Genomic DNA, 16413 nt, shown 5'->3' with positions numbered 1-16413 from the left:
GCTGAAGAACGGGGAGAGCCGTATGTAAACACGGCTTCCCCGTGCTTCACTGTGGCGGCTGCATCGATCGAGTGATCCCTTTTATAGGGAGACTCGATCGATGACGTCAGACCTACAGCCACACCCCCCTACAGTTGTAAACACACACTAGGTGAACCCTAACTCCTACAGCGCCCCCTGTGGTTAATTCCCAAACTGCAAGTGTCATTTTCACAATAAAGAATGCAATGTAAATGCATTTTTTGCTGTGAAAATGACAATGGTCCCAAAAATGTGTCAAAATTGTCTGCAAGCTGGTCGGTAAGTAGGCTTGGTTTTTCCCTGGGCATTCCCCAGGTTTTTGTTGTTATCTGCTTTAGCCTTCCAATGCTACTTACTGTTATGGCCAGCTATAGATGGGGGCAGTGGACATGTTTATGCTTCACCTGTGGTGTTTATATTGGTCCATCAGTGCACCAACACCTTTGCAGCCATTGTGCTACATGCTGGGTGCTTGGTGTGCTCTTGTACCTTTAAAGGAGGGGTGGCTTCCCTTCAGTTCACCTGCCCCTGTCTATCCATTAAAATGCATGTGCCTCCACTGTGGGGACGCTCATTGTTTAGTGTTAGGACCACAGATATTGCAGGGTGCCTTGGCGCGGCTCTGTGGCTCACGCATGCGTTTGCAAATGCGTGCGGACCGAACCCCTGTTTTTAACGCATACTGTAGACAGGTTAATTGGTTCTCTGCAAGCTGGTCGGTAAGTAGGCTTGGTTTTTCCCTGGGCATTCCCCAGGTTTTTGTTGTTATCTGCTTTAGCCTTCCAATGCTACTTACTGTTATGGCCAGCTATAGATGGGGGCAGTGGACATGTTTATGCTTCACCTGTGGTGTTTATATTGGTCCATCAGTGCACCAACACCTTTGCAGCCATTGTGCTACATGCTGGGTGCTTGGTGTGCTCTTGTACCTTTAAAGGAGGGGTGGCTTCTCTTCAGTTCACCTGCCCCTGTCTATCCATTAAAATGCATGTGCCTCCACTGTGGGGACGCTCATTGTTTAGTGTTAGGACCACAGATATTGCAGGGTGCCTTGGCGCGGCTCTGTGGCTCACGCATGCGTTTGCAAATGCGTGCGGACCGAACCCCTGTTTTTAACGCATACTGTAGACAGGTTAATTGGTTCTCTGCAAGCTGGTCGGTAAGTAGGCTTGGTTTTTCCCTGGGCATTCCCCAGGTTTTTGTTGTTATCTGCTTTAGCCTTCCAATGCTACTTACTGTTATGGCCAGCTATAGATGGGGGCAGTGGACATGTTTATGCTTCACCTGTGGTGTTTATATTGGTCCATCAGTGCACCAACACCTTTGCAGCCATTGTGCTACATGCTGGGTGCTTGGTGTGCTCTTGTACCTTTAAAGGAGGGGTGGCTTCCCTTCAGTTCACCTGCCCCTGTCTATCCATTAAAATGCATGTGCCTCCACTGTGGGGACGCTCATTGTTTAGTGTTAGGACCACAGATATTGCAGGGTGCCTTGGCGCGGCACTGTGGCTCACGCATGCGTTTGCAAATGCGTGCGGACCGAACCCCTGTTTTTAACGCATACTGTAGACAGGTTAGATGGTTCTCTACAAGCTGGTCGGTAAGTAGGCTTGGTTTTTCCCTGGGCATTCCCCAGGTTTTTGTTGTTATCTGTACGATGTAGGCCCGAGCTCTATGAAACACACACACATACAGAGCTCTGCTGGCAGGCCATGCGTCCCAGGCACAAGAGACCCAAGATGGCCACCACAAGGCCTTTTATATCCTACCCAGCATGCACTTAAGCCCCGAGTGTTCATGGGTAGGTTATTTGCATAATATTTCACCGTGCTCTTGAAAAACAAAATAAATTAAGTCCATTTCACATTTTAGCCACTAGATGGTGCCAAATACCAATTTATAGCATTAGTCATGAAACAACACTGCACAACATTAACATAATATTAAAAAGCAAAAATGCCTGCGCTACACCTACACAACTCTTTTAACCGGTTGCCAACCGCCGCATGTATATGTACGTCCACAGAATGGCACATACAGGCATATGGGCGTACATGTACGTCCCCGCTTTTCCGCGGGTCGGGGGTCCGATCGGGACCCCCCCCGTAACATGCGGCGGTCGGAAACCCGCGGGGAGCGATCCGGGACGAGGGCACGGAGCTGAAGAACGGGGAGAGCCGTATGTAAACACGGCTTCCCCGTGCTTCACTGTGGCGGCTGCATCGATCGAGTGATCCCTTTTATAGGGAGACTCGATCGATGACGTCAGACCTACAGCCACACCCCCCTACAGTTGTAAACACACACTAGGTGAACCCTAACTCCTACAGCGCCCCCTGTGGTTAATTCCCAAACTGCAAGTGTCATTTTCACAATAAAGAATGCAATGTAAATGCATTTTTTGCTGTGAAAATGACAATGGTCCCAAAAATGTGTCAAAATTGTCCGAAGTGTCCGCCATAATGTCGCAGTCATGAAAAAAATCACTGATCGCCGCCATTAGTAGTAAAACATTTTTTTTTATAAAAATGCAATAAAAATATCCCCTATTTTGTAAACGCTATCAATTTTGCGCAAACCAATCGATAAACGCTTATTGCGATTTTTTTACCAAAAATATGTAGAAGAATACGTATCGGCCTAAACTGAGGGAAAACATTTTTTTTATATGTTTTTGGGGGATATTTATTACAGCAAAAAGTAAAAAATCTTGCATTTTTTTCAAAATTGTCGCTCTATTTTTGTTTATAGCGCAAAAAATAAAAACCGCAGAGGTAATCAAATACCACCAAAAGAAAGCTCTATTTGTGGGGAAAAAAGGACGCCAATTTTGTTTGGGAGCCACGTCGCACGACCGCGCAATTGTCTGTTAAAGCGACGCAGTGCCGAATCGCAAAACCTGGCTTGGGCATTTAGCTGCCTAAAGGTCCGGGGCTTAACCGGTTAAAGAAAAAGTTTAGCTATAAGCAATTTAAGCGCCATTTTATGCTGGTGTCTGGTTGCTGGAACCACTATAAAGTTTTTTAGGGGTAACTTTTTTACAGAATAACAAAGACACTGGAGCAAACTTCCTGGCTGAAATAAATCTGTCCAAATCGCCTTCAACTAAAATAGATTCAATAATGAATTTCAGGAAGCAATTGATGGATTTACTGTGGATTTACTTTCCTAAATGTAAAATGGAGCTAAAATTGCAGAACAGTTAACTTATGCGAAAAAAAAATTGTTGCTGAAAGTGTCATCATGATATACATACTGTATATGTAGCGGCCTGCTACTTTTTGGCTGGCGCTGCTTTAAATTTAGAGGGTAGTCTGAGAGTTAGTTGACTCAGACTTTATGATTTTTCACTAAATTTGGGCCTCTGTTCCAGCCATGGCTGTACTGTGATTGACCACTATTGTTGTCTGGGAATGTCGTTACCATCCCAGGCCAAGGGTGGCAGCAGTCAGGTCAAGGTGTTTTGGGTGTTCCCCTTCGGCAACCAATCAGAGGGAGTTGATCGTCCCGCTGTGCATGCTGGGGAGGAGTACTTAATGCCGCGTACACGTGATCGGTCAAACCGATGAGACCGGTCTGATGGACCGTTTTATTCTGACCAAACCGATCGTGTGTGGACCCCATCGGTTATTTATCCATAGGTTAAAAAAAAACAATCTTGTTTTAAATTTAACCGATGGATACCTAATCGATAGAAAAAAAATTATTGTTTGTAGGCATAACCATTGGTTAAAAATCCAGGCATTCTCAGAATCAAGTCGACGCATGCTTGGAAGCATTGAACTTCGTTTTTTTCAGCACGTCGTTGTGTTTTATGTCACCGCGTTCTGACACGATAGTTTTTTTAACCAATGGTGTGTAGGCACGACTGACCATCAGTCAGCTTCATCGGTTAACCGATAAAAACGGTCCATCGGTCCATTCTCATCGGATGGACTGATCGTGTGTATGTGGCATTAGAGACAAACGTCACTACTCCGGGGTCGTTGCCGATCCTGGGTCTGTCGTCCCACAACCCCCCTGTGTGTGGCCCTCATGGCCAGGGGTGCGTGTTCAAGTGTTCCTGGCTCTGTGACCATGTTGGTCCGGGGTTGTGATCTACTGAGTAGGCCCGGTAGTCAGACTGGAGTGGTCCTGCGCTGTCCGTCTTGAGGGAGGAAGCCACTCGATGAAAAACGTGTCTTGGAGGGCAGAGAAAGGGGAACTGCCGCTCTAGGTGAGTGCACTCAGCAATCAGTGTCCTCTCAGAAGCGTGGGTGCTGGCAATGCACAAAGCGAAGACCGGAGAAAAGACTGGACAGCCGCACTTCCACGAAATTCTTAAAAAGCTGCTTTTAATTGTAAAAAATGGAAACAGCACTACAAGTCACAGCAGACAGTGGGGTGGATAGCTGACGCGTTTCGCACTGGGGTATCAGCGCTTAGTCATAGCTAAAGAGGGCACCGAGCAAGAGGCTGGTATCTCAGGAGAGGCCTTGAACTTAATCAAAAGACGCACTATTACTGGAAGGCTGGATGATGATCGCCTGTCAGTTCTAATTTTACAATAAGTTCTTTGGGAGAGATCCGGGTGCTTAAGAAGATTTTGGACCGAAAATACCTCCATCTTTGGGAAGGTCTGTGGCAGAGACCTTTTTTTAACAGTAGAACTGTGGCAGAGACTTTACCAAGTTTCCGTGTGACACTCTGGCTGCTAGGCTAGTGAGAGAGGCCTATCCATGTGCACAAAACCCGCTCTGGCTAGAGTGGCAACGAAAGCTGCTTTGCTGGAAGCAGGAGTGTTACCTATTACCCTTCCATCTTGTCAACTACTTATTTTATTCTTTTACCAATTTCGACAAAGAAAGCAAAGAAAAGGAAGTCTAAAGTGTGGACATTGAACTTTTTTTCAACTCTTATCTGGTACACTAGACAGCAAGGAAATAGAGGTAACATGCCGCCCAAAACTAACCAGCAGCTCCTCCGGGGGTAGTGCTACATATATATTTATGTACAGTTGTCTATGGAATGTGTACCAAAAATCCCCTTAGGAGCTGCTGGATTTTTATCTACATCCTAATGACTTCAGATCCCCAATCCTTTTCTTGCACTTTATTGGCTTAGTTGTCATAGGGAGAGGGGGTTGAGGGTATGTGATATAACAGGATAGATCCATCTGAGTTTAGCTTAAAAAGCCAGGGCAGAAGAGTTGGCCCGCAGAGTGAGCAAATAAGGATTCTTGTTAAAATGGGTGTGCAAAAGAAACTGCCATGCTTTGTAAGAATCCGTTTGGGAAAATATCCTCCAATTGGAAGCTAGAGTTTTCAATATTAAGTTGCGCTAAACCTTCATATACAATAAATCTGTGTTGTAAACAAAATTATTACTAAACTTTTATAAGGTGACTTGTGGCACTTGTGGCTTAATACCCACAACACGTTGCTCCTCGGGAAGTCTCGGGATAGGCCTGGTGACCTTATTAAGGAGGAATCCACAACTCAAAATATCCTACAGTTCGCCGGGTCGGCTAAAAGGCTCTTTAACTGTATGGCTGGAAGTTCGGGGGTTAAAATCCTGTGGCGGAGGATTCCGGACTGTTCACTTTGCTCTCAATCGGTCTGTGGCAGAGACTGTTATTGAACTGGTTCGTGCATCATTCCAGCTGCTAGGCCAGGTGAGAGGGGTCTATCCGAGTGAGCAATACCCACTCAAGAGAGCGTGGTGAATGACATTTGAAGTATAGAAGTTTTCCCCAGTGATCTGTACTGCGTATCTGAACCTTCCCCTTCCCCCTTCATCCTTCTACCTTCTTCACAAGTTTTGAGCAGAAAAAAATAAAACCTAACAGCTAAAGGTTTTACATCTTGTGTGGACATTGAAGTTCTTACAGACTTTCTTCCCCTAGACAACGAATATTGAGGTAACGTGCAAATTCCAAATCTAAACCAGCAGCTTCTACGGGGGTAAAACGTGCAGTAACTATGCCCTTACTGGCAGGATGTGGCGAATACACTGACTGGTGTCTGGGGGATTGACATACCACTGGCCCCTCCGATCCTCCTATTGAGTTATCTGGAGGAAATAAAGGGAGATAGATACTCCAAATTGTGCATCACATTCACCCTATTTAATGCCAAGGTGGAGGAGGGGATCGAGTTCCCTACAAAAAGCTCTTGGGTAAGCAGATCAATAAAGTGTTACCGCTCTACAAGAGTATGTACGAGAGTAGGAATTGTCCTGTAAAGTTTGATAAGTTCTGGTAGAATTGGATTGATGCATGCGGCTGAGTCCAATCATGGATGTTGTCACTATACCATGCATGCATTTGGTTGCCATACGTGGCGCTGGGCCTCCCCCCCATACTCTTTTAATTTCTTCTCCCCCTTGACATCTAGCTCCTAGTTGATTCACCTCTTGGCATTGGGGGTGTACTAAAGATTTAGGCTTTCCTAGTGTTGATCCCTATTCAACCCTGCTACTGTATAGGTTTTTCACCCTTTACCCGATGCTCCATTGTTTGTTTATACAGATATTCTACCTGGTAAACTTGATCGTGTGATGGTATTTTGACATGTATTACTTTGTGATGCTTGTATTGTTTTTAATTTGTTTGTTTGTTCAATGAAATCTCTTCTGTTTAAAAAAAAATTGCAGTAACGCGGTGAACTATACTGCATTAAACGTTCAGTAACGCACTGAAATATACAGCGTTAAACGTGCAGTAACACACAGAAATATACTGCGTTAATTGTGCACTAATGCACTGAACTATACTGCGTTAAACGTGCATTAACGCACAGAAATATACTGCATTAAATGTGCACTAACGCACTGAACTATACTGCGTTAAACACGCAGGAACACACTGAACTATACTTTGTTAAACGTGCATGAACGCACTGAAATATACTGCGTTAAACACGCAGTAACACACTGAAATATACTGCGTTAAATGTGCAGTAGCACACTGAAATATACTGCACATAGGCGTGCACACAGGCACACCCTAATCACCCCATGCACATTAGTGTTATCGCTCTGTGTAGCAACAGGATCATGGCAAAGATCTCCCTCTTACCGGTTCTGCCATAAGAGAAGTGTTTATGCTCTTCTCTTTCACTGTGCCAGCAGGGAGATCAATGTGCCAGGGTCATATATCTGTAGATACATATACATGCATGTGTATTTGAGCTTTAGGGTGCACACCCTAATGCATTAGGCTGCGCACACCTATGATACTGCGTTAAACGTGCAGTATTGCACCAAAACATATTGCAATAAACATGCAGTAATGCACAGAAATATACTGCGTTAAACATGCACTAACGTACTGAACTATACTGCGTTAAACGCGCACTTATGCACTGTAATATGCTTTGTTAAACATGCACCAACGCACTGAAATATACTGCGTTAAACGCTCAGTAAAGCACTGAAATATACTGCGTTAAATGTGCAGTAACGCACTGAAATATACTGCATTAAACGTATAGCAACGCACAGAAATTAAACATGCACTAATGCACTGAACTATACTGTGTTAAATGTGCAGTAACGCAGTAACGCACTAAAATATACTGCAGTAAACCTGCCCTGACAAAGTAAACTGACACTAAAGTAAAAATGAATAATCAAACTACTTTCGCTGCACTATCACTAGATTCACACTAAAGTAAAAATGAATGGTCCCTTACTACACTATCTCTACATTCACACTAATGTAAAGATGAATGGTCACACTTCACTATCACACTACGCTATCACTACACTATCACACTACACTATCACTAGATTCACACTAAACTGATATTCTACACTGACAATATAATCACAATAGCCCACTATAGCACACTAACTTGCTAGTAGCACTGAACAGAGCCCTGTTCTATCTCTCTCCACGCCAATATCACACTGCAAATGGCCGCTTTGGGAAGAATATTTTTATAATGTGGAGCAGGACTAAGAGCAATGAGCCATGATTGGATAGTCATCAATACTTTCTCCCATCATGGCTCTGACAGTGCTCTGTGTCCTGATCCAGAGATAAGTGGATATTTCTCCTTCCAGTCTTTCAAATTGAGGGCATCAGTTAGAATTCTCCTGACAGTCACTGAAAATTGATAAGCAAGTTTTCCTTTTCAAAGGCTTAGTTTCCACCAAGTCATTTTTTTTCTGTCTGGGTAATGAAGGAACAAATTTTCAACAATCTTTGATGTACTAATGACATGACGCTCATAGCTTTAAATGTAAAAAAAAAAAATTAGAAAAGATGTAACTTCACCTAAATCTTTAGAAAACAAAGGTCATGCCAACAACGAAGACAACCCACTGCAGAGTTGTAAAGACTGATCAAGACCTAGAAGTAGTACTCCTGCTTCCTTGGATGTGTTATTAACCACAAACAATCCAGCAGTCAAGAAATATAACACAGACTGGAAGCAACTATCCCTCCCATTCACTAAATATCACAGATTTCTCACTAAAGTTGGTCTTAGGGCCACAATGGGAATCACACATTACACTCTTACAAGAGGCCTGTCTACAGTGGTTCTAGGCCTAGTTCACAGGGTGCCCCACTGAACACCAAAAGCCCATGGGACATGGGGGTTTAGATCACTGGTAGACCCTCCTAGTTTACCAATCATTTACAACCAAAACTAACTGACTGCCATTTAAATGTCCTCCAAGTATTGGTTGCATGGACATTTTCAGGGGAAGATTATCTCAACAGCACGACACTTGTTACTGCAGTTCAGTCCATTACCTTACCTCTGTATCCAAATTTCTACCAAGCAGAACTTTACTTACCCATGCTGCTAGTCTTCACATCACTAAGGCATATTCAACTTAAAACATTTACTGAATTATTTTGCATAAGCTAACACGTTGATGCAAATTTTAATCTCGTGCATAATTCAGCACATTGAACTTTGGTATCGGCAAAGAATTCAAGAATATTATGGGCAATACAAACACATGGATCCTTTAACAAATGAAGTCCAAACTTTCACTACAAGTCCAGATGAAGCTGGCTTATTTTGGATATATTAGACGAATCAACTCACTGGAAAACAAAATTACACTTGAAAAAGCTGAAGAGAAAAGAACTGGATGACCAGCAATAAGGTAGCGAGAAACACTGATGCCGCGTACACACGTTTTTCGGGTTCTAAAAAATGACATTGTTTTTAATGTCATTAAAAACGATTGTGTGTGGGCTCCAGAGCATTTTTCACAATCTAAAAAATGGGCATTAAAATTTCGAACATGCTCTATTTTTTCACAACGTTTTTAACGTTGTCGTTTTTAAGGTTGGAAAAAACAGTCGTGTGTGGGCTTTAACGACGTGAAAAAAACACGCATGCTCACAAGCAAGTTATGAGACAGGAGCGCTCGTTGTGGTAAAACTAGCGCTCGTAATGGAGTAAGCACACTCATCACGCTGTAACAGACTCAAAAGCGCAAATCGTCTTTTACTAACACAAAATCAGCTAAAGCAGCCTTATTCATTCCCAAAGAAGACATAGCAGTGGTGGTGGGAACAATTGTGAACTCCAGACTGCACTATGCAAATACCCTTTACCTCGGACTCCCAAAGTACCAAATCGCTCGTCTGAAAGTCGTTCAAAACACGGCCGCCAGACTGGTGACTGGGAAAAAACCCTGGGAATCAATCTCAACTTCGTTGAGAACCCTTTATTGGTTGCCAGTAAAAGACAGAATTGCTTTTAAAGCACTCTGTCTGACACATAAGTGCATCCATGGGAAGGCCCCCCAATATCTATGCGAAAAAATAAAAGCTCACAACCCCAATCGCGTTCTGCGATCCACCAAACAAAATCTGCTCCAGATACCCAAAGCCAAATACAAGTCCAAAGGAGAGCGAAGATTTGCGCTCCAAGGCCCCAGACTATGGAATGCTTTACCAACCAGCATTCGGTTGGTGGAGAATCACTTGACCTTTAGAAGAAACATCAAAACTCATCTCTTTTGATATCAAAGGAGACAGGAACAACGAGCGCCCAGAGGCGATTTAATTTGCATGTGCTGCGCTATATAAGTTCTTCACTCACTCATAGGAGTTTAGAGGCAGAAAAAAAAAAACACTGCCAGTGCATCCAGAACCAGCAGCATTTTTGCAAAAACATGTGTCTGAATGAAATAAATTATTATTATGGCCAGTGAAATGAACTGACAGCCAAACGCTTGATATTTCTAAACGTGCTACACATGCTTAGTATCAAGTATTTTTTCTTCTAAGGCTGCATTCACACCTGAGCGACAAAACGCCCGATGCCGGACGCTTCTGCCGCTAGAGGGGAGAATTCCCATTGCTGTCTATGGAGATGGTTCACATCTCATAGACGCCGAACGCCCGTCGCCTGAAAAAAAGTCCTGGACCCTTTTTTTCAGTCGACAGTGGCGTTTTCCCATTGACAGCAATGGGAAGACTTTTGAAAAAAAATAAATTGAAAGTTTCACACCCGCGGCAAAATACGCCGCTACCGCCGAACGCGGCTGTCGCTCAGGTGTGAATGGAGTCTAATGCCGCGTACACACCATCACTTTATGTGATGAAAAAAAATGACGTTTTTAAAAACGTCACTTTAATTGACTGTGTGTGGGGGAAAACGTCGTTTTATGTCTTGTAAAAAACGACCAAAAAAAATTGAAGCATGCTTCAATTTTATGTGTCGTTTTTCAAAAGTGCACTTTTTACTTCACAGAAATTGACCGTGTGTAGCAAAAAACGTCGTTTTCTAAGACGTTTTTTCATCCACGCATGCCCAGAAGCTACTTATGAAGCAAGCTTCAATGGTAAAACGTGGTGGAACGTAACCTCACTTTGCAAGAACATTGTGAGAAAAACGATGGTGTGTAGGCAACTTCGTCTTTGAAAATTGAAGTTTCAAAAACGTCATTTTTTACTTCACAGAAAATGTCGTTTTTTTTCATCACATAAAGTGATGGTGTGTACGGGGCATTAGAAAACACAGATTAGGATAAATTTCAATGTCAGGTGTGTAGCATTTAGAGCTCACTGACTGATTTAACTTTTTGATTAACCCCTTGACGCTGGACGTATGCAAATATGCGGCCTCTGGTCAGGTGGGTATTGGCGCAGAGCGGCCACATATTTGCGTTAATTAGTGTAACTACAGTTGTGCTGAAAGTGCGCTTCCAATACAGTTATCGGTGGCTAATGTAAAACTCCCGATCGCTTTCCAATCATGTGACAGCCGTGACAGCCAATCACGGCGTCAATCGATCATAAACCCCGCCTAGCCTCCCAGCATCCTAAACACCATTAAGGGAGTGGCTCCAAGGGGTTAATAATGTTGCTCTTTAACCACTTGCTGACCGCCAACAGTACATTTACTGTTGGTGGGCGGCTCCCAACGTGATTGACGTTTTTCCCGAACGGCGCATGCGCCGTCCGTGGAATTTCCCAGTGTGCATTGCTCCAAAGTACGCCGCAAAGGACGTCATTGGTTTCGACATGAACGTAAATTACGTCCAGCCCTATTCGCGAACGACTTACGCAAACGACGTAAAAAATTCAAAATTCGACGTGGCAACGACATCCATACTTAACATTGCGTACGCCTCATAATAGCAGGAGCAACCTTACGCCGAAAAAGCCTAACGTGAACGACGTAAAAAAATAGCGCCGGGCGTACGTAAATTTGTGAATCGGCGTATCTAGGTCATTTGCATATTCTACGCCAAAAACAACGCCGGCGTAAATCAATGCTGAATCTAGCCCACAGTGTGAATAAGACTTAACCATGCAGCATGTATCAGAAAGTACCTGACATGGTCACTGAGAATGTACTTCTTGAAGTTAGTGCTGTGTAACTTCAAAGATTTCTGTAGTATCATTAATCACATTCACACCTCCAAGTTAATCTAATGCCGCGTACACACGATCGGAATTTCCGACAACAAAACCGTGTTTTTTTTTTTTGGCTCAAACTTGTCATGTTGCTCGGAAATTCTGATGGTCAAGAACGCGGAGACGTACAACACTACGATGAGCCGAGAAAAATTAAGTACAATGGCCCAGATTCAGTAAGATTTGCGCTGAAATTACAGAGGCACAGGGCAACGATTTTGCCCTGCGCCCCCGCAAATTTGCGCCGCTGCCCTCGATTCACGGAGCAGTAGCTCTGTAAATTGCGAGGGCGTGCAGGCAAAATTGCCCGGCGTAAGCGCGCGCAATTTAAATGATCCGCAGGGGGCGGGAATCATTTAAATTAGGCGCGTTCCCGATCGTAAAGCGCATGCGCCACCGGGAAACTTTCCCGACGTGCATTGCGGCAAATGACGTCGCAAGGACGTCATTTGCTTCAAAGTGAACGTGAATGGCGTCCAGCGCCATTCACGTATTACTTACGCAAACGACGTGAGATTCTAATTTTGCGACGCGGGAACGGCGGGTATTCTTTAGCATTGGCTGCCCATACTATTAGAAGGGGCAGCCTTTACGCTAAAGACGCCGTACGGAAACTCTGTACCTTGCGTACGCAGGGCTCGCGCAACATTGTGAATCGGTGTTAGTATGCAATTTGCATACTATACACTGAGCACAATGGGAGCGCCCCCTAGCGGTCATCGCAAGAATGCAGCCTAAAATCTGCGTGGCATAAGAGCCTTATGCCACGCAGATTTTAGGCTGCAGTCGGCGTTACGATGTTCCTGAATCAGGAGCATTCGTAACGCCGGAGCAAGTCAGCAATTGCGCTGCATAACTATGGTTACGCAGGCGCAATTGCTCTCTGAATCCGGGCCACTCATTCCGAGCATGCGTCAATTTGGTTCCAAGCATGCGTAGAACTTGTGCATCGGAATTGGATACAAACGATTAGGATTTACGACAAGAACTTTTGTTGTCGGAAAAATTGAGAACCTGCATGGTCGGAATATCCGACCAATAGCCTACACACGGTCGCAATATCTGACCAAAAGCTCACATTGAACATTTGTTGTCGTAAATTCCGATCGTGTTTACGCGGCATAACTGTGGGAAGCCTATAGGAAGTACTAAAGCTACAGCCAGACAACTAGCATTTTTAGAATGAGGTCAGCAATGACAACCCCCATATATCTCTCAGGACAGGTACTTTAATGGAACACCTTACCTTCATAGGCCTTAATACACAAGTCATCGGGCGTTCCGTAGATCTTCCACCGGCTCCAGACTCCCATTCCTTTATAAATAATCACTTTTTCATTTGTATTGCCAAAGTTCAAATGAAGGTCGTCTCCTACAATCCCGAACAAAGTGTCATTTTTACACTCCCACTTCTGGAGCTCACTTACTCCATCACATGAAAACAAGTTAACCAAGCCTGTGTCTTTTTTAGCGGACACCCCCAAGCACTGCGACTCTTGCACGTTTATCAGCTGGTGTTTAGAGATCCAGCGGAATTTCTGTGCTTTATTGTCCACATTACAGGAAGTCGCAATAATGATGTTCTTCTGAGCTTGTAAACATTTCTTGTGGTCTTCATTGTAGATTAAAAATGTGTCCGATTCTGAAATGAAAAAAAGATTAATATGAGCTGCTAATCAAAACGATTTTGACTACAAGGTCCTTATTACCATCTTGTATGAGTCACAGAGTCCCACAGTATCAAATTTTGATAAAGTAAAATAAATTTAGAACCCAACTTTGGGCAATCAAAAAAATTATCCCTTGCAGTGCTCGTTTAGGTCTAGGGTAGGGTGACCAGGGCCGGCCTTTGGGGTGTGCGAGCTGTGCGGCCGCACAGGGCGCCATGGGCAACAGGGGCGCCGTGCGGCCATCACAGCTCGCAGAATGTGAGTCGCAGTCAGTTACTCACATGTTCATCACAGGAGTCCGACTCCTACGAGTCACAGCAGCAGGCGCTGCCAGGTCCCCCTGCCCTGACACTGGGTGAAGAGCAACGCATCGGCTGCGGCACCTGAAAAAAATGGCTGCTGCCGGCCCCGACAGGCACACTGCGCATGCACCGTCGCTGCTCGGGAAAGCCTGAAAACGCTTGGTTATTCTCGGGCAGACAGCGCATGCGCAGTGGCGTCTAAGCGCCGGGCAGTGACATTTTTAAGTGCAAAGTCGCACCGTCCCCTGAAAGGTAAGTCACACTAAGCCCCTGGCCATGCATGCATCTACTTTTTCAGATACAAAGAAAAAAGAAAAAGTATTTACTTTTTATAGCCAGCCTACACACAAAAAAGGAGGAGGATATAAGGGACCTCTTTGTGTATGTTTATGTGACCAGGGGGCGAGGGGTGAAGATGGGGGGGGCGCCACAGGATTAGCTTGCACAGGGCGCCTGAACACCTAAGGCCGCCCCTGAGGGTGACCAGACATCCCCGGTTTCCCAGGGACAGTCCCTGGATTGAGGACACAAAAAATCTGTCCCCGGTTTTGTCTCCGGACCAAGTCTGTCCCCGGATTGGATTTGAACAGGGGCTGGGGCAATTTCAAAGACAGTCAGTGCAGAATAAAAACAATTAATTCTGAATTACACCCCCCTCACTCCGCCGCTCCTTCTAGCTTAGGGGGGTGTATTTTTTCCATTATCTGTGCACTTTCTGATGATCATGTGCTGGTCGGAGCGGAGGGAATATTTCTTCAGTTTCGGGTGCATGCCTATTTAGCTCTGCTCACATGTTCTTCTGCCTTGGCTCAAGTCTCGGCCAGCTGCCTGCCTGCTTATCTCCTTGCCTTCCCTGGCAGAGTGATCTTCCTCCTTTACCCACCCAGTAGTAGCCGGGGCCCGGAGAGTGAGACTTGACAGGCTGTGAGGCAGGCAGCGACGGGCAGAGAGTCGCTAATTGCCGCCATTACTATTAAAAAAAAATCTGTCTCCGGATTTCATTTAAAAAATCTGTTCACCTTAGTCTAGGGCAGGGATCCTCAAACTACGGCCCTCCAGCTGTTGCAGAACTACACATCCCATGAGGCATTGTAAACCTCTGACATTTACAGACATGACTAGGCATGATGGGAATTGAAATTCCTGAACAACTGGAGGGCCACAGTTTGAGGACCCATGGTCTAGGGGAACAAAAAAAAGGGTTTACTTACCTGACCCTCTGCTCCTCTTCTCTTCTAAACCAGTCCCTGCAGTATCTTCTCCCCTATGACATAGCGATCTAGGATCCTGATGTCATCAAGATGAAATCAGGAGGCATTGGACATGTTGATATGCCAAGGAACAGTCCACAGCCAAAGCGTGGGGGGGATATCAGATAAGTAAAAGTGTTTCTCCTCTCCCCTGGACAAAAAAAGAGCCCTCAAACCCACCGCAAGGGCCAATTTGACATTTTCTTGGAGTTGGGCTTTAAACCACATTTGGGGACTACAATGGTCCTCTGTGAAGGTGTACCATTTGTGATGCAATCATAATCAACATATACATGACTAGGGCAGCCAGATAACTTACTGCACCAAACAACACACGTAGCAACCCCACTTAACTTACTATAAAATAACAACACTGCTGGATTAAAATGGCCTGTTAGGCCTTTATTTAACAATAACCAAATAAAATATATATATAAAAATATATATATATACCATTACCAAATATTTAAATACTTTAACATTTTAATAAAACATTTTACAACTCCTTGGTTGTCAGCCCCCTGACAACCCCCTCCTCACTTTTTTGGGCCTGTGGTACCATTGTAGCTAGAATATGTCCGCAGCCGCAACATCGCCTCGAGGACCCTAACTGACCACAGACCCACCCACTTATCACCCGGTGGTCCAGACTACCACCAGACCACCGAGGAGGACTCCACCCCTGAGACGTGCCCCACCGTTTTACCCAACCATCTGTCTCTTTACCAAAAATGTCAGGGCACCCATCCCAACCCTTCAGGCACACCAACCTACAGAGGAAAAAACAAACCTACCTCAAAAACATTGGGGCGGGACTTTCCCCTTAGGATTCTTCTCCCAGACTGCTGCCTAACTCCTCCTCTCTCCCGAAGTATGCCTAATACTCCTCCCTCCTCCGATGCTCCCCCAATCAGGTAAGACTCACACTATACGCTAAACCACCCCCATTTTCCTTAACCTCTTCCCAACTGTAAGCTACCTCCACCCTGTCATGTCTGTCCTACACCTACACTTCTCTACGGCTCTGTACGTGTCTTAACAGCAAGGATGCCTGCACATAAAAGTATACTGGTAGAACCACTCAATTGAAACCAAAAATCCATTGCAACTGTGTACAGGCATACCCCGGTTTTAAGTACACAATTGGGTTTATTTACTAAAGCTGGAAAGTGCAAAATCAGGCTCACTTCTGCATAGAAACCAATGAGCTTCTATCCCCAGCTTGTTCAATTAAGACTGGTAATAAAACCTGGAAGCTCATTGGTTTTTATGCAGAAGTGAGCCTGATTTTTTGCT

General features: G+C 44.6%; 1 protein-coding gene across 1 annotated transcript in view; it reads right to left on the bottom strand.

The window, feature by feature from the left end:
• LOC120939984 (macrophage mannose receptor 1-like) overlaps nucleotides 1–16413 on the bottom strand; it is a 141711-nt gene that overhangs the window by 117339 nt on the left and 7959 nt on the right. The window contains exon 2 of the mRNA XM_040352476.1: nucleotides 13142–13537. Coding sequence (XP_040208410.1) covers nucleotides 13142–13537 — 396 coding nt within the window. The remainder of the gene's footprint in view (nucleotides 1–13141; nucleotides 13538–16413) is intronic.

This window comes from Rana temporaria, chromosome 5 (assembly GCF_905171775.1).
Source record: "Rana temporaria chromosome 5, aRanTem1.1, whole genome shotgun sequence".
Taxonomy (NCBI): domain Eukaryota; kingdom Metazoa; phylum Chordata; class Amphibia; order Anura; family Ranidae; genus Rana; species Rana temporaria.
This window is presented reverse-complemented; position numbering and strand designations above follow the sequence as displayed.